This window comes from Littorina saxatilis, linkage group LG12 (assembly GCF_037325665.1).
Source record: "Littorina saxatilis isolate snail1 linkage group LG12, US_GU_Lsax_2.0, whole genome shotgun sequence".
Lineage (NCBI taxonomy): Eukaryota > Metazoa > Mollusca > Gastropoda > Littorinimorpha > Littorinidae > Littorina > Littorina saxatilis.
In genome coordinates this window covers 31,773,569-31,793,087 of record NC_090256.1, presented here as the reverse complement: position 1 = coordinate 31,793,087, position 19,519 = coordinate 31,773,569, and the positions used below count along the sequence as shown (strand labels likewise).

The 19,519-nt window shown below is 43.3% G+C and overlaps 1 protein-coding gene across 2 annotated transcripts in view; it reads right to left on the bottom strand.

Annotated features, from left to right (window-relative positions):
• LOC138981765 (telomere-associated protein RIF1-like) overlaps positions 1 to 19,519 on the bottom strand; it is a 52,552-nt gene that overhangs the window by 16,644 nt on the left and 16,389 nt on the right. For both annotated transcript variants that reach the window (XM_070354839.1, XM_070354840.1), the window contains exons 18-25: positions 11,965 to 12,213; positions 11,186 to 11,386; positions 10,661 to 10,863; positions 9,621 to 9,726; positions 6,497 to 6,691; positions 5,720 to 5,799; positions 5,194 to 5,280; positions 4,812 to 4,887 (exon numbers count right to left, since the gene is read on the bottom strand). In XM_070354839.1, coding sequence (XP_070210940.1) covers positions 4,812 to 4,887; positions 5,194 to 5,280; positions 5,720 to 5,799; positions 6,497 to 6,691; positions 9,621 to 9,726; positions 10,661 to 10,863; positions 11,186 to 11,386; positions 11,965 to 12,213 — 1,197 coding nt within the window. The remainder of the gene's footprint in view (positions 1 to 4,811; positions 4,888 to 5,193; positions 5,281 to 5,719; positions 5,800 to 6,496; positions 6,692 to 9,620; positions 9,727 to 10,660; positions 10,864 to 11,185; positions 11,387 to 11,964; positions 12,214 to 19,519) is intronic.

Below are 19,519 nucleotides of genomic sequence, written 5' to 3'. Positions count from 1 at the left end.
TGTTGATCAAATATTGCCAAAGCTCAGATTTCACAAAAAGCCATTCACTAAAGCTACAGTCTGTTGGCATTTCAACAAACTCATTCTCTTCAAGAAAAAAATGACTGCGGGTTTGCATTGACAATTTCCAAGTATATCTCATAACGAGCAGTGAAATGTAATCATATAAGTGACACAAAAAAACACACAGCAAAAACAGCATGTCTGAGGTACTGTTTCAAAGAATTCTGCTTCCAGGTTTACTGTGTGTGAACATATAAAATGCTGCATGTGTGAACAGCCTAAACTGCTACTGTTGATCCTGTCTGTAACGACCACCCAAGGGGCCGCTTTTGACAGGTCAGTATGGAAAGAAAAAAGTATATGAGCCTGTGACAAAAGGTCGTTCGGTATACCCTTGTGCATTTGCAAACAAAATTAAATGTTTTCACAAAAGCTTTACTATTTTTGTGTACGTTTGTTGTTTTGAATATACCCATGAGAGATACATATGACAACATGTTGATGTCTGTAAATCTGGATGTTATCTAAAAAAAAAGGAAAAGTATAAATATATTCTCTTTGTTTCCCTCCTGAGAACGTGTCCAGTGTGTTCACCTACTTTGTTGATAAAAAAAATTCCAAAATCATAAGCACTCATTTTTAGCAAGTAACCACACAACTGAGGTTTGAAAAATACACCTCAGTCAACATTATGGTTAAGTTGTAAATTCGGATGATTTTGACCCAAAAGAATTAGTCAGTCGGTTGTGACTCGCGTATGTCCCACCGATGTGTTTCCCATTTATCTTTTTTTGTTTTCACCTGATCGCTTCCTGGACAAGTTTAAACATGTTTTCCTTTATAAACAACAGTAATAACGATACAACTATATACTGCATATTGGAAAGTTTGAACATCACCGGTATTTGAAAAAATGTGTGCCGTGGCTGATAGTTTGTCCAAACGTCACGACCAAAGTTTCACCGATTTTTCCACTACACAATGCGTAGCTGGTCCGATCTTAGCTTTTGCATAAACCGGAACATGCCGGATGTAAGGAGAGCCTCGCTTTCAGTTCCAAAAATGGCCACACGAACACGTGAAGGTAAGAGACTGTAGTATGTCCGTTTGATAATAACATCACGACCGACAGAATCGTCACAACCAACTACTGCTTTGACTATTGTTCACATTTAAAAGTATGTCCATTGCAGGGTGGTGACAACCAACAGCGGAAATGATGTTTTTGTAACAAATATCAAAAGACATGTTCCTTTTTATATTTAGTCAAGTTTTGACTAAATATTTTAACATCGAGGGGGAATCGAAACGAGGGTCGTGGTGTATGTGCGTGTGTGTGTGTGTGTGTGTGTGTGTGTGTAGAGCGATTCAGACTAAACTACTGGACCGATCTTTATGAAATTTGACATGAGAGTTCCTGGGTATGAAATCCCCGAACGTTTTTTTCATTTTTTTGATAAATGTCTTTGATGACGTCATATCCGGCTTTTCGTGAAAGTTGAGGCGGCACTGTCACGCCCTCATTTTTCAACCAAATTGGTTGAAATTTTGGTCAAGTAATCTTCGACGAAGCCCGGGGTTCGGTATTGCATTTCAGCTTGGTGGCTTAAAAATTAATTAATGACTTTGGTCATTAAAAATCTGAAAATTGTAAAAAAAAAATAAAAATTTATAAAACGATCCAAATTTACGTTTATCTTATTCTCCATCATTTGTTGATTCCAAAAACATATAAATATGTTATATTCGGATTAAAAACAAGCTCTGAAAATTAAATATATAAAAATTATTATCAAAATTAAATTGTCCAAATCAATTTAAAAACACTTTCATCTTATTCCTTGTCGGTTCCTGATTCCAAAAACATATAGATATGATATGTTTGGATTAAAAACACGCTCAGAAAGTTAAAACAAAGAGAGGTACAGAAAAGCGTGCTATCCTTCTTAGCGCAACTACTACCCCGCTCTTCTTGTCAATTTCACTGCCTATGCCGTGAGCGGTGGACTACGAGTATACGGTCTTGCTGCGTTGCATTGCGTTCAGTTTCATTCTGTGAGTTCGACAGCTACTTGACTAAATATTGTATTTTCGCCTTACGCGACTTGTTATTCTTTAATTCTAGGAAAACAACATTGCCATGTGTGTTAGCTGCTACAGAGATATATCTGATGTTTTATATCCAAATCTTGCACATTTCATTTATCAGAATATGTCCATTCCTGTTTAGCGACAACCAACAGCACAAATGTGTACCCATGTTCATGCTGTCATGTTATGACAATTATTTTGTGTGTTGATTGAAGGAAATAAAGGTATTTGACATTTAAAAAAAAACTGAGGTCAGTTTGGTGTTCTATTTGATGCGAGTGGAAATAATCAAGATGTGTGAGTGTTGGTTGTCACAGTGGACATACTATTACATCATATAAACACAATATATTTCAACAATCTTGGATGAATTTTAACAGGGATAGTTACATACCTTTGTTTCAGTAAGTTTTAACTGTTGTTTTAAACTTTGGAGATGTTTTTGCCATTATTTTTTGTGAACTAGTTTGTCTTGTGTCAAGCGAAATGTCGTATGTTGAATTTTTGGTACAAACTTGCATTTTCTAATGGTTCTGACAAACTTTCTTGTGTGACATATCGTTTTTTGTTTAAAATGTATGAATCTGGTGTATACAAGTCAAAATTTTTGCTTTCTGTCCATGGTGTTCTAAATGAGTTAGGCTTTAGTGATTTTTGGCACAATCAAACTATCAATAATGTAACGGATGGTGATTATTTTAATACTTTCAAAGCACTGATGAAAAATAGGCTACAAGACCAATTTGTCCAAACCTGGCATTCAGAAATAAATAACAATGAGTTTTATTATAATTATAGAATGTATAAAGAGAATTTTGAGTTTGAAAAGTACTTGTCCATCCTGCCGGTTAATTTAGCAAACGCTGTTTTAAAATTTAGAACACTGAATCATAAATTGCCTATACAAAAAGGTAGGACTCTTGGTATTCCTAGACAAGACAGAATCTGTCACAAATGTTCATCAGGTGACCTTGGGGACGAGTTCCATTATATTTTTGTATGTCCTTTTTTTACCAATTATAGAAAACAGTTGTTACGGTGCTATTATTATGCCCGCCCCAATTCAGTTAAATTCAGAGAGCTTTTTTCCACTACAAAAAAGAGTTTATTGCTAAAACTCGCAAAGTTCATGACACTTGTCATGGACTGTTTGAGAAGCGAGTAAAATTTAATTCTCTTTTAGCTTTATACTCCGTTATCTGTTTTGTGTTGTTTGTAATAGTATTTTTGTCCTTATGTTAACCCACCCATCACCCCGCCCCCCTCTCCCTTCCCCCCATTTCCCATAGTAAAGAAATGTATGTAATTACTTTGCACTTGTAGTGTTTTATTATTAGTAGTATTAGCTCCAAATCAGATAGTCTGCCAGACAAGGCAGTCATTGTCTCCAAATTTTTTTCCATTTTCAGAGCAACTTCACAATCACGTGGGCCAGACGAGCTCTTCTCTATTGAAAGAGACTTATCAACTCCCGTCTTTTCTGACGGTATCACTTCAGAAGGTTGTGCTTTCGCCGGTTTCTTGCCGGTTTTCTTCCCGCCAGCAGCACATTCACCACCTCCCGAGTCCGCCATATTCCGAACAAAAACCACACGAAAAAGTTATATTGATTCCTGCGGACGAGCAAGCGCACCCGTTACAGTATGAAAACAATTTAAAATCCACTGCAAAGATTTTCAAATCTTCAATGGACTAGTGCCCAGCCTTAGCACAGCGGACCTTCTGTGGCCCATAGTTCGCCTCAGGCGATAGTAATTGCTGTAATCGAGACAGCTGCTGAAAAAACAAAGAGGCTGCTTCAGCAAATCGTGACTGACTATGTCAGCAAATCGTGACTGACTGTGTCAGCAAACGTGTACTTCATTTCCGTAGCCAAAATAATATGTCATCCTACCAAAACAAGTCACAATTCCGACTGACCTTAGGTCACACGTGCAAAAACAAGTAACGATCCCAACTGACCCAAATATAGTAGGTCACACCTGCAAAAACAATGAACGCGCCGACTGACGCCTAACATTTCCATGTGTTAGCTTCGACGAATAAAATTCATACGCGAAACAACAAGTTCCCGGTTCAAAAAACCAACAAACACCGAAAACTCCAAACTGTTTCCTTACCTTGCAAGTTGACACAATGATAAACAATCAAAATAGTCAATACACTTCAACTAACCTACAACTAAAACTTGTACAGAGAAAGGTTAGAGGAAAATGAAAGCAAAGCAAGAGAGACAGTGCACCAACACGTCTTCACAGGACGGAAACCATTCGTTCAGTGACGTATTCCCGCGTTCTATCTCACGTGACCCATTCCTCTCGGAATTGTGGGAGATAAAACTTGACTTGACTTGACTTGACCAACAATCTCAAATTATTCGACTAACAACTGATAAAATCATGTCAAGTGTTGCTCAAAGTATCTTTTAACACATGTTTCCAGATAGCCAAAGGACACAACTTAAAACATGCACAAACTGAACACTTTAAATCCATTTTGGAAATTGTCACTTTCAGTCCTGATTGTCAACGTCCTTTTGTCACAGGCTCATATGCAAGAAAAATACTTCTGGGATCTTTCAGAGTGGTCGCTTTCGAGAGGCAAGTCGCCAGGGCATGTTCGACTGTACCTTGCATTAATGGTTAGGCTGTGATAAAGAGTTCTTTGAAAACACCATCTCATTCAACAACCCATTCAAGGACTTAAGGAAAACTTACGGGATGAAGCAAATCCTGTGACTGGCTGGAGCTGATGACAATGACGTCCGATGGGGGAGTGGAAACCAACAGACTACTGCAAACATTAAATGTTCACCAGTGAAAAGTATGTACAAATAATGAGCTTTATATGTCCACCTAGCATTTCATGAAAATGATTTTTTTAAAAATCTGTTATTCACATATTCATATTTGTGGGTGGCAAAGTTTAATTCAGCTCTCTTGCTGCATACTGAAAACTTAAGTGTACAAAAAGATGCAACTTTTGTTTTATGTGTGGAAAAAAGTGGAAAATCTAGCAATTTAACTTGAACATTTGATGAGAGCTTGCTACATGTAAAATACAGAGTAAAATATGGTAGGTACACGTGAGTGTACTCACTCTTGTTGAGTGTCGGAGGATGCGAAGTGAGACATGAGGGACCTGTCCTGTGAAGCGTCCAGGTTGTTGTACATGGCTGGTAACACTCTGTAAATGTACAAGGCAAAAAAATCACATGTTTTTTTCCGATGACAAGGCCACACAAAAATTCTGGTCGGCAGGTTGGTTACTTCTTTTTCTATTTTTGGGGGGATTGAAGTTTTTTGTTTATTTACACAGGTGCATGTGGCTTTTTATTGGAAGGTAGAGAAAAGTAACTTTCCTTGTAAAGTTCTAGGGTTAGGAGGAAAAAATAAGGTCGGTTGGGGAATCGGAAACATCGATTCAAAATGAATGTTTGCTCAGTACAGAGCTCTCTCTCTCTTGCCCAACAACAGAAGAACAGGCAAGATTTCTATTTCATGACACTTTTTTCATGTTCAAACTGTACAATGATTGCCGATTAAACCTCAGAAAGGTATTGACATGAGATTGAAAAGAACTAATACAATGCACTAATTCTGATTTAGGGACGTGCTTCTCTCACCTCTTCTCCTTCAAGGTTTCTCTCTGGTGCTCAGTTAGGATTCTTCGTTTGTTTGGAGTGTCCTTGATCACCACAAAATCCTGCACAAAACACAATCAGTAACTGTACTGATTATTTGACAAAAACAGTCATAAGATACCTTGCTCTCACCGAAAACCATCACAAAGAAGGCACATCAGCGAAGTAATAAAATAGCATTTGCATGAAAAATTCAACAAAAACATAAGTTATTCGCTCTGATTGGTGCATGTTCTTCCTTCCCTCCAGTAAAATGCATAAACATTTTGATTAATGCCACCTATGCACAAGAAGCAGAAAAAGGTGTCTATAAAGTTCATAGTTCTTCTTCTTCTGCGTTCGTGGGCTGAAACTCCCACGTACACTCGTGTTTTTTGCACGAGTGGAATTTTACGTGTATGACCGTTTTTTACCCCGCCATTTAGGCAGCCATACGCCGTTTTCGGAGGAAGCATGCTGGGTATTTTCGTGTTTCTATAACCCACCGAACTCTGACATGGACTACAGGATCTTTTTCGTGCGCACTTGGTCTTGTGCTTGCGTGTACACACGGGGGTGTTCGGACACCGAGGAGAGTCTGCACACAAAGTTGACTCTGAGAAATAAATCTCTCGCCGAACGTGGGGACGAACTCACGCTAACAGCGGCCAACTGGATACAAATCCAGCGCGCTACCGACTGAGCTACATCCCCGCCCTCATAGTTCAATATCTCGCTTTTATGTTTTTGAAGGGTAACAGACAGTGTTTGGATGATTACCTTATTAGACATGGCGTCAACCGACAGCTTCTTGCGAGCGCTGGAACCAAAGATATTTTCTGATCTGTTCACCGCACGTTTGTTTGGTGAAGCTGCGCTGGGTTTGGGCGACAAGTCCTTGTTGAGAAAACTCCCTCGGTGTCGCTGTGGTGATGGCATTCCTGGCAACACCGGATCTGGAGCCTGAGAGTCCATCTGCAAGAGAAAACACAAATGATGGGTAAAAAATACTGTTACAGTGAATCCGGGTACAACGAATCTCAAGGGAGATACATTTTAGTTCGTTATATCAGTAATTCGCTGTAGAGTTTTCAACCCTAAATGGCCTCAAGACAAGTTTTCCCAATCACCTTCAAATGATCGTCCCATCGATCTTTCCTTGGAGAGTACAATCTCTGCATGTTTTCAACAGCTTCATAATATAATCCATAGAGAGAGGCAAACTAACAGCGGGAGGTGCATGAAAAGCGTCAGTTTTCACGATAAAACTTTGACTCGCTCATTCACGGGACATAACTGCACTCCGGACTGTCCACAGTGTTGAGCAATTTTGGAGACTTCACTGCCTGAGGAGAGTATTGATTCAAACGAACGCGTGGTTCTATATCGCGTCACTCGGTCACGGATCGGAGAAAACAAACAAGTCGCGTAAGGCGAAAATACAATATTTAGTCAAGTAGCTGTCGAACTCACAGAATGAAACTGAACGCAATGCCATTTTTCAGCAAGACCGTATACTCGTAGCATCGTCAGTCCACCGCTCATGGCAAAGGCAGTGAAATTGACAAGAAGAGCGGGGTAGTAGTTGCGCTAAGAAGGATAGCACGCTTTTCTGTACCTCTCTTTGTTTTAACTTTCTGAGCGTGTTTTTAATCCAAACATATCATATCTATATGTTTTTGGAATCAGGAACCGACAAGGAATAAGATGAAAGTGTTTTTAAATTGATTTGGACAATTTAATTTTGATAATAATTTTTATATATTTAATTTTCAGAGCTTGTTTTTAATCCGAATATAACATATTTATATGTTTTTGGAATCAGCAAATGATGGAGAATAAGATAAACGTAAATTTGGATCGTTTTATAAATTCTTATTTTTTTTTACAATTTTCAGATTTTTAATGACCAAAGTCATTAATTAATTTTTAAGCCACCAAGCTGAAATGCAATACCGAAGTCCGGGCTTCGTCGAAGATTACTTGACCAAAATTTCAACCAATTTGGTTGAAAAATGAGGGCGTGACAGTGCCGCCTCAACTTTCACGAAAAGCCGGATATGACGTCATCAAAGACATTTATCAAAAAAATGAAAAAAACGTTCGGGGATTTCATACCCAGGAACTCTCATGTCAAATTTCATAAAGATCGGTCCAGTAGTTTAGTCTGAATCGCTCTACACACACACACACAGACAGACACACACACACACACACACACACACACACACGCATATACACCACGACCCTCGTTTCGATTCCCCCTCGATGTTAAAATATTTAGTCAAAACTTGACTAAATATAAACAAGAAGAGCAAACGCTCGATCGAGTCACTTTCGCAGTTCTGAATATTATATGAGGCATCAGATGAACAGGAAGAAATTGCTATTCACAACACAATACAGATGTAAATAATTTGATGTGAAGAATAATCCTATAAAGTTTGAATCAAATCCGATGAATAGTTTCAGAGATATGATATTTCAATTTTTTTCCTTCAAGACATACCTGTGACCTTGAAAAAGGTCAAAGGTCACCAAAGCAGACGTCAAAGTGTAGAGGTCACTGGGAGTCACGTTCACATAAAATTTGAGCCCGGTCACTTTTATAGTTTCCGAGAAAAGCCCAACGTTAAGTTGTGTGTTGCCGAACAGAAAAGGCTAGTTATCTCCCTTGTTTTTCTGATAACGTTCGTAAAAGGCTACAGATGTAAATACTTTGATGTAAAGAATAATCCTACAAAGTTTCAATCACATCCGATGAACTTTGTCAAAGATATAAAATGTCTAATTTTTCCTTTGATGCTGACCTGTGACCTTGAAAAAGGTCAAAGGTCAACGAAACCATCGTTAAAGTGTAGAGGTCATTGGAGGTCACGACTAAACAAAATATGAGCCGGATCGCTTTGATAGTTTCCGAGAAAAGTCCAACGTTAAGGTGGTGTCTACGGACGGCCGGCCGGCCGGCCGGACAGACTAACACTGACCGATTACATAGAGTCACTTTTTCTCAAGTGACTCAAAAAACAGTTCCAGATTTCGAAACCATGTTCGCCAGCCATTGTTTTTAGCAAGACAGACCACATGTGCACGAGCTTCGCTGACGTACATCGCAAAATGTCATGACGTCACCACAACTTTCGGTTTTGGTTTGATCTGTTCCGTGCACCTCCCGCTGTTAGTTTGTTCAGAGTTCGCTCACCACGCGATGTGCACTTGTGTTTGTGTATTTTTGTCTTTGGAGACAATTATTGACATCAGTTCGTTGTAGCCTTGTGACTTTTAGAGACTAAACGGCTCTGGGGCGATGAAAACGTGTTTGTTAAAAGAGGGGTTCGTTATGCAAATGAGTTCAAAAGGTTCGATGTAGCCGGAAAGTACCAAGTAAGAAATAGAAGGCTGTCTGCCGGGAAATCAATGGCAGTTTGTTAAAAGAGGGATTTCGTTATACCCAGGTTTGTTATAGCTGGACTCCACTGTATGTGAAAAACCAGAAAGGAACAAAGAGTCCAAATGAGTGCTAAGTAGCAGGAACTAAAATATCTGATGAAAGTGTAGAACAACCTCCCTAACTTTTAGTGGATGTAGTCAAGAGACAAATCTGGAGAGAGAAGAGTTCTGCCTTTTTTTCTTTTCTTTTATGATGATATTTACAACAGTCAATTGAAAGGGTTTAACTAAAAACAGGGCGAGATTTGACATGTATGACCAAATATTAAACAATAATAGAGGAAGCATGCTTGCTCCATCATATACTCTTCATTTCTAAATGAATCTAGCATAATCTAGACCCGTACCATGCATGTCTGTGTCAACATTTAAATTTACCTGAACATTTTATTAGTCAAAATGTAATTATTAGCCAAACACTAAACCAGTGCAGTAAATACTGAGCAAAGCGAACCTGGCTCATCTGACTGACAGGTGTCTCGTCAATGACGGCAATGTCCACGTTGATCCAGCCCGGTAGTGACAGCTGTGTCTTGTCCTTCACCTTGCTCACCACTGGCCTGAATACAGAGGTCACGTTTCAGCAAACGAGAGACTTAACGTGCATGCCACCCTGACTCATTGTCTGTCTAAGAATAATACAAACTATTAAAACACAAGGGCGGGGATGTAGCTCAGTCGGTAGCGCGCTGGATTTGTATCCAATTGGCCGCTGTCAGCGTGAGTTCGTCCCCACGTTCGGCGACAGATTTATTTCTCAGAGTCAACTTTGTGTGCAGACTCTCCTCGGTGTCCGAACACCCCCGTGTGTACACGCAAGCACAAGACCAAGTACGCACGAAAAAGATCCTGTAATCCATGTCAGAGTTCGGTGGGTTATAGAAACACGAAAATACCCAGCATGCTTCCTCCGAAAACGGCGTATGGCTGCCTAAATGGCGGGGTAAAAAACGGTCGTACACGTAAAATTCCACTCGTGCAAAAAACATGAGTGTACGTGGGAGTTTCAGCCCACGAACGCAGAAGAAGAAGAAGAAGATTAAAACACAAAAATCACCAGCCTTAGATCAGGCCTGGGAATGAGTAAAAGTGGTTTGGGAGTACTGACGGGAAAATGTGTTTTAAGCATTTTTAAGGGCACATTTTTTTTGTTCGAAAACACCACGCAAATCTGCACTAATTTGATCAAGCCGGAAGAGAAAACCACGTGTATCAAGGGAAACAACTCAATTTATTGCAATCTTCAAAAACCGGGAAGCAATCACGAGTCTTGTACCTTGTATGACTGGTACTGAAAAATGCGCGTCCCGTCCATGGGCGTGTCAGTGCGGTTACTGATTTATCAGTGTCCCGTCGCGAAAGTGTTAATAATGCGTCTACGTTACATTACCTCTTGGTTTTATCTGAAGATGTTTGTTTTCTGAAGAAATACTGCAGAAAACGAAACAAAAATTCCCCACACATTTTCAGCCAAAAGGAAGCACAAAGACTCACTGTAAATCAGCAGGGTATGTCAGCGTGGAGGCCTGACCGAAGGTGGCGTTCCACAGGATGGCGGTCTGTGACTTGATCTGCCGCCGACTGTGCTGAAAGGTGGCCTGCAGCAGGGGGCTCAGTTGCTGCAGCAGCTCGCTGTCGTAGGGACCCTTGAAGCGCTGCTGCAGCATGCTGCATACCTCCTGCCACAGCTTCTCCAGCTGAAAGAGAGGATGTCCATTTAGTTACAGTCGACTCTGTCTACAACGACCACCTACAGGTCCAAGAAAAAGTGGTCGTTATAGACAGGTGGTTGCTATGGAAATGTGAATTATATAGAAGAAAAACAAATCTGGGATCCTTGGGAATGGTTGTTGTGGCCAGGTGGTCACACGAGCAAATTCAACATTGTCATGTTTATTGAGTTCACTGGCACCAACAACATGTTATTCGAAGAACAATCTTCACGAAGGTACATTGCCTGAGTTTTTTTTTAGTGTAAGTTTTTTTGGTTAGTTCTGCTTCTGAGATAAAAATCATTACCTTCTGTGAAAAAGCAGGTGTATTGAGCTTGGCTGGTGTTTTCTTGGCAGAAGCAGCAGCAAAGAGAGCAGCCAATGGAGAGGCTAGCTTTTCCATCATGTGACAAATGAGACTGGAGACGTTGAGGTGGCTCACCAGGACAGACACCGTGTCAACAACAGAAGTGCAGGCACTGCAGAGGTGGGCAGAGTCTTCATTCTTCTGTAAATACACAAACATAAAATATATAATCGATAAGGTCACTAAAAAAAAAGGAGTAATAAACATAAAAAAAAGAATAGATATGTTCACTTTTCAAAAAGGAGTGATAGTACATTGTAGTTATTACAAACCAAAGTCAACCTACAACATTTCAGTCTTCAAGAGCAATGGGATAGAAAGCAAGTACAGGACAATCTCAAATTAATGGAATGTACAGAACACAAGGTTGAATAATGTTGAGTTGGTTAATCATCTGAGCATTACGTACAAGAATTTTTCTCTTGAAATCACTCTGTAATTCTGTGAATTTGAACTGTGCTGAAGTCAAAAGAATATGATACTGCACGAAAGAAACAGAAGATCTCCGGAAACACCCGAGTTAACTGATGTGTGTTTGCATTACTGTTTTAAAGCGCCATAAATATTCCACAGCGAACAAAAAAAGTTTTTTCAAGTAAAATTACTATTTCTAAAAATACTCACCAAAACTTAACTTGCCGAGATACATTCAAAAGAAACACCTGATAGGGTTATATCCGAAAATCATCTATTCACATGTACAGGGACCTCATACCCACCTCCTTCTCGGCTTCACCTCCCGCCTCGAACCCAATTCTCTCCATCACCCACTGAGCCAACGAGGACAGCAGAGTGACAAAAGAGTGCAGGTGGCCCAGCGGTCGCAGTCGCTGCTTGCCCTTCTTGGCGGGGCTGACGCTGGTGGTGATGCCTTGCATGAAGGGGTTGGCGGTGGTGAGAGAGGAGAAGTCGATGGTGTCCACGATTGTCTGACACACCTCTAGCAGGTAGGCCAGTGTGGCTGCGTCCTGTTTGCAACAATAACATGTGAAATGTGTTATGAGCAAGGCTTTGCAGGTTTGCAAGATTCAGTTTCTTACAAGTACCGTACTTTCCGGGTCATAAGGCGCGACTTTTTTCCTCGAGTTTGACCCCTGCGTCTTGTATAACGAAGCGCCTAATCCTGTATGAAATATGAAAAAAATCAAAGAGACCGCCTGAGTACCAGTCAAACAACTTGTGATAATGCATGTTTCAGCTACTAGGTACTACCCTGGCCAAGTTTCCTCTCAAGACATCAAAGAGACCGCCCCATAGGTTAAACTCGGTCACTGACCCCGGTGCAGGAAGTGTTTCCTCTCTCAGATCTATGACAGGGGAACCACCTCTCATAGCAAAAACTGGGTCATTGACCCCTGGGAAGAAGGTCAGTGTCTAAACAAGGCAACCCAGCTATCACAATGGACCTGCCTTTGATCTCGCCGCACACACAGAGCACACATATTTCCACTCTGTATTCTTCCTTTGATGTGCGGTTTATATTCGAAAATTTTTAAGTAAATTTTCATTTCATTAATATACTTACCCGAATCACATAAAAGCATTGACGCAGTCTTACATGCTAAAGGTCTGAAAAGGCTACCCGTCTTAAACAATTTTAAAGGGGAGCAACCCAACACAAAAAGTGTAAATACAGGCATGGCAATGACCACCTACCCGGGGAGTTACCTCCCATCCGGGTTACGTGACGTCACTTCCCCTGTAAACACCATGTCTTCATACGACTTAATAGACTAAAAAATCATATGCGGGGTTGGCGGGAGGGAATACACTATGTGATTCGGGTAAGTATATTAATGAAATGAAAATTTACTTAAAAATTTTCGATTAAATTACATATTCTTACTCCGAATCACATAAAAGCAGATAGCTTCAACAAGGCGGTGGGAATGAAAAACCAAACACACTCTTAAAACCTTGCCAAAAACCTGGCCTGCTGCCAAAAGGTCAGGGAAGGGCCCAGTGAGAAAGAAAATCCAACTCACTCTAAACCCTAGCCAGGAACTGGCCCACTGCCAAAAAGGCAGGAAAGGACCTGAGAACCATCGTGATTGACAGCCGAGATGTCTCTCAGGCAAAAGTTGCGAAAGACAACATCAGAGAGCCAAAAATGTGTGCCCAGCACTTCCTCCAATCTCCTGAACCAAACGACCCAGAAAGAGAACCCAGCCTTGGATTAAGCCGAGCCAAGTAGAGGGAAAGACAAGCTGCCCCCCCCCCCCCCTTTCGGATGGAAGGAAATGCACATGCACTGAAAAACGATCTATGCGTAAGGTAGTCCGATCAGTGAGGTGAGGGACAAACCTCGCGGCGACCATAAGACGATCACACCAAAGTAATCAAACTTAGGAATGGCGTGAAGCCCAAAAGGACTGAGAGATAAAGGTCAAACCAAGGCAGAATGACCAATACCCAACAAAGAGAGAGAGAGATACACCTGAGTACAAGGTACCAGAGCCCCCCTCGACGGGAAGATCTCAAAAGAGACGGTCGCCCGTAATGCCCTAACAGTCAATGCGAAAGCAGAGAGAGAAGCAATACGAGGAAGCAGAGGCTTACGAAATAGCGTAAGCCTCAGAAGAGAAGAAATCACCGTGGTCAAAAACTGAAGTGACCGGTGACCCTAAACAAAATGACTAAAAGCCAGATTGTTACAGAACAGTCTGCTTGAAGGTAAATGAAGGAAACTCAAAAACCCCAAGTAAACTTCGTAGCCAAATCAGGAGAAATTCCTGAGTCCAGCCGACCAACTAGCCGTGTCTGTCTACCTCTGAAAGACTGAGAGTCAGACACGGCGATCAACCGGCAAACGCCGCAGCCCGAAAATGCCATAGTCGAACCACGCAGAGTAGAAGACTATAGCACAGGCTCAGGCTGAGAGCCGTAAAACCCGTGGAACAGCCATGTACCAAAGTACCCAAAGTACCAGGTAAATATACGAAACATAAGTTTCGGCTGCCACCTAATATGCTGGGCTATAAGCCCACAGCAAAGGAAAACGGGAACATTAGATACCGCTCTGCCAAAAGGAGAGGGGTAGCGAAAAACCTGAGAGAGGAGATAAGCCACAAAGAATGACTCCTCCAACATGCATTGCCAAAGACAATGTCCCCTCAGGAAAATCTGAACGTTACTTCCGAGGCCAACTCAAGCGCAACTTAAGTTTGGACGAAACACCAGAACGCGTCTGATCGCTAGAGAAAGACGGAGTCAGACTCTGCAAAAGACGACCAGGACCAAGTCCAGCAGCTTGTGGCAAACTGAGAAGAACGGGGAAGCCTGAAAACAGCAGCCCCACTCAAACGGAAATCGTCCTATCTCATCTCCTGCCTAAGATGAAATAAAGGAAAGAAGTCGAAGTCCGAAGCCACAAGATCAGGGAAAACAACAACCATCACCGCCCACAGGTGGAATGGCCGTTGCACCAGCCGAGGCTAAAAAGCCTGGATGCCCTAAGGTCAGCCGTTGTTCCAAAACTCAGACGTACCTATGAAGCGTCTGTGGAAGAAACAACCTCTCCGGTAAAACCGGAAGTGCCACTGCAGCAGCCCGTGGCTGAACTGCTGTCACACTAACTGAGGACTGAAGCAGTATAACCGAAGGACAGCGCTAGCACCGACCAGAAGAGACCTCAGCGGGTGCTCGAGCTGATGGGCCTAGATCACTGTGAAAGGATCGGCTGACGCATAAGCAAATATGCCCTCATTAGATCAATGGGAGTCCCCCGACCTCACCATTCCCACAAACTATTGGCTGTGTACAGAGACCATCCAATGAAAACTTGCAAGGAGGAGACCCGCCCCGCCATCACCAAAGTGGGGGCGGAGGGGGGGTGTGTGATCGGGGGCACTTTCTTGGGGAGAGAGGCTTGCTGCTAAGGCTGCCCTTCTCCCTGCCCAAAGGTGATCTTATTCTCGAGAATCAGACAGAGACTGCCCAATGGCCGCCTGCTGAAAACGTCCCGAGGCCTGAGGCTGCTTCCCGTGAGGAGGCCAGCTCTGCTTTAACCCTTGTAGAGAGAAGTCAGAGATCCGCTGATCTCTAACCCACGGGATCTACTTTTCTTTTCTGGTAAAAACACCGAAGTTCAAAAAGCAGATCCCTCTACTCCGGTCAAAGCCCAATTGTCCCTCCTAGCCTGCTCAGAGACCTGAGCATGCGAGAGAAACAAGTCCTCCCTACACCCGACTATAAAGAGAGGTGAAGGGAGGACAGCCTCTTTGTTCTTCGTTCGCCCTAGCCAGGCTGAACGAGTGGAGATGCCATCAGAGTCCTGATACACACTAAGCGTGGAATGTTCAGTGACCCCAGGAAAGAGCGCGAGAGCGCTCTGACGATCATCCCCGAAAAAGAGGCAAATTCCAAAAACTGACGTCCAAATTCCTCTAAATTCCTGCGTTCCCATTAAGGTGTACGCGGAAGAGCAAAGACGCCAGCAAAATCCGACCCAGCTTCAGCCAAGAGAACTTCCTATGACAGGAAGAAACAAAAGACGAAGCCTGTGTAGCCGAAGACAGCCGAGACTGCGCGTGTTCCGGAACTGACCCGTGAAAACCGAGTAGCAGAACCGGAACCCGTGGATACCACTTCCGGTAGGAGATGGCCAGCCAAAACCTGCGGAAGATGGTACCCACATTGAAGGTGACTATCAAACCGGAAGTAGGAAAAACTCCTCCTTCGCGGAACGGAAGTCCGACATCGCTGAATGCAACCAAAGAGGAAGCCAATGTCCCTCCATAAAAAATCTGGAAGTAATCTCCATCGAGGCCTTGAGAGAAGCCGAGAGATTCGACAGAACGTGTCTGGTCTCTGGCTAAAGACTGTATAACAGAATAGCCCAGAGAACTGACACTGACCGAAGTCACAGTTGCCAGTGGAAAGCTACTGAACAGGATAACCGGAAAACCGGAAACCCGTTCAACCAGAAACCGTCCTGTCTCACCCCTCCCATAAGAGGGTAAGACAAAGAGGAGGTAACATCCGAAGCCACCAGAACTGAATAGACAGTAGACGCAACACCCGACCAGTGAAGTGACTACCGTCCCGGCCGAGGCTGAAAGCCTGCATGCCCACAGGCCAGCCGATGTTCCTCACTTCGCTAACAGTGTTAGGAAGAAGAACAATGCATCCGGACAAAGCCGGAAACGCAACAGACAAAACCGCACAATGCGGAAGCAAATGTTGCGTGGACTGAGGACAGAAGACCGAACGCCCGTAGGCTAGTCCGCGGTCAACTCCAGTAGAGACACACAGTGTAATCGCAAAGGAGGACCTATGCTCCCGGTAAACCGGAATGACGACTGTCCGGATGTCCGTAGGACGTATCCTGTTCCTCACTCACTGACCTCCGTATAGGAGCATCAGGGGGAGGAACGGCAACTCCGGGCGGAGCCGGAAAAGCAACGGACGAAGCCGCATAAACGGAAACGCCTGTTGCGATGACTAAGGCCGAGGCCAGAACGCCCGAAGGCCAGTCAACGGTCAACCCCAGCCATGACCTCTGTGAGTGCACGGGATGGAGGACCTTCGTTTTCGGGAAAACCCGTAAGCGCGACTCCCGAAAACGGAAGCCGCCCTTGCCTATTCACAGCCGTGCACGCAATGCAAACAGGCTTAGAAAGAGCAGAAGATTAAGCAACGGACGAAGCCGCATACAGCGGCAGCGTCTGCTGCGAGGACTGGGGCCGGAAGACCGGTGGCCCGAAGGCCAGTCCACAGTCGACACCAGCAGGGACCTTCGTGGGTGTGCCAGATTGACCTTCGCTTCCGGGAAAACCCGGAAACGCGACTCCCGCAAGCGGAAGCCGCCCTTGCTCAGTCACGGCCGTACACGCTGTGCGATCAGGCCTAGAAAGAGCAGCATATCCTGACTAGCAGGAAGTTTTGCAGTCGACACCAGCAGGGACCTTCGTGGGTGTGCCAGATTGACCTTCGCCTCCGGGTAAACCCGGAAACGCGACTCCCGCAAGCGGAAGCCGCCATTGCTCAGTCATAGCCCTACTCGCTATACGATCGGAACTATGACGAGCAGCATATCCTGACGGGCAGGAAGTTTGCAGGTAGTGAGCCTGCGACCAAGAACTGTTGCTCAAAAGAGAGCGTCCGATGGCTTCACGAGAGCCAGTGGAGCAGTTCGACTTACCGTCCATGCCCCCCAAGGAGGCAGCAGACGCAGCTGAAGGCCCGCGACCGGAAGCCGTGGCCGACAGGAAGCCAAAGAGCGGCCGTCACCCGCCGCCGGCGGAAGTACAACGCTGGAGACGGCGTGTGAAGCTGCAATCTTCCCTCCCAAACTGCGAAACTCTGGAAAACAGTATAGACACCAGAGCGCCGCGCTCCGATGCCAAGAGAGGGAAAGCAAGAAGCAAGACACGTCACAGACGTGCTAAACTGCCCCCCAAATTCATTTGGGGCAGAATAAGTAACGGACAAAGCGGTTATACATGCTTAGTACGAAACAACAACAAATGCCAATGGTCTGAAAGACCAATGACACACACCTAGCCATGTTATCTCACCGTCAGACGCGCTGACGCAGACAACAGGCGGCAAAACAAAGAGTTACTGAAAATTAACAAGTCCAAAACGGACGAAAAATTTAGCAACTACAACAAACTTCCTGTCAAACTAATGACTAAAAAAGGAAGCGCTTACCAACTAACAAAGCAGAAGGCAAGTAATGAGGTAAAATAAGGTTTACCTAACCAAAATATAGGCCGTGCCACATTCGCCGTCAGCTAAGCTGACAAGCAAACATTGAGCCCCAAAATGCGTTACTGAAAAAAATTTACAAGTCCGCAAAACGGACGAAAAGTCAGCAACTACAACAACATTCTTGTCAAAATAATGACCAAAATGGAAAGAGCTCACCAAACACGTAAAGGCAAGCCGTTAAGACGGGTTAGGCGGCCGGTGGGTGTCCTTACAAACACCAGCACTCAGCCACACACGGAGCCAAAAATTCGACGACCTCTCTGCTGTAGGCTGAAATGTCGTATGAAGACATGGTGTTTACAGGGGAAGTGACGTCACGTAACCCGGATGGGAGGTAACTCCCCGGGTAGGTGGTCATTGCCATGCCTGTATTTACACTTTTTGTGTTGGGTTGCTCCCCTTTAAAATTGTTTAAGACGGGTAGCCTTTTCAGACCTTTAGCATGTAAGACTGCGTCAATGCTTTTATGTGATTCGGAGTAAGAATATGTAATTTAATCATTCTTCGACCGTTTGTTACCTGTATACTTTTTTAATTTTGGTGCGCCCTATCGGCCCCCTGCGCCCAATGGGTGACTGGAATACAATTTTTCTTAAAAAGAGGGGGGTGCGCCTTATGCGCTGTAGCGCCTTGTAACCCGGAAAGTACGGTATATTGTTGAGTGTTGTTCCCTGGCCTAGGTCTTTGGTTGTTCTAACCCCTTGCCAGTCGACTGTCCGATAATGTTGACATATAGGAGCTCTTCTGACTGCACATTTGTTTTGGTAGCCAGAACATTTTGCCCTGTACATATTTTCAGTCCAGGTCTGACAGACTCATTTTCCTCTTAGTCTGGGAACAGCACTGATTGCATATGAATAAAAAAAACCAACAACAACAAACAAACAACAAACAAACAAGTATGATCTAAATACAGAGGCTCGTTGGAATGCCTTGACATCAACAAACAAGAAGGGCAAAGCCCATACGACTCACATGCTTGACCTCGACCTTTAGGGTAACTAAACCTAGCAATGACATCATACACTAAGAACTGCTTTACACATTTTTCCTACCAAAATACATGTGACCTTGACCCAAGGTCAAGGTCATCCAAGGTCATGCAACACAAAGCTGCTAATTCAAGACATAGGAAGTACAATGGTACATTGGCTCTTTCTACCATGAGATATGGTCACTTTTAGTGGTTCACTACCTTATTTTGGTCACATTTCATAAGGGTCAAAGTGACCTTGACCTTGATCATATGTGACCAAATGTGTCTCATGATGAAAGCATAACATGTGCCCCACATAATGTTTAAGTTTGAAACAGTTATCTTCCATAGTTCAGGGTCAAGGTCACTTCAAAATATGTATACAATCCAACTTTGAAGAGCTCCTGTGACCTTGACCTTGAAGCAAGGTAAACCAAACTGGTATCAAAAGATGGGGCTTACTTTGCCCTATATATCACATTTAGGTGAGGTATTCAATCTCAAAAACTTCAGAGAAAATGTGAAAAATGTGAAAAATAGCTGTTTTTTAGGCAACATTTATGGCCCCTGCGACCTTGACCTTG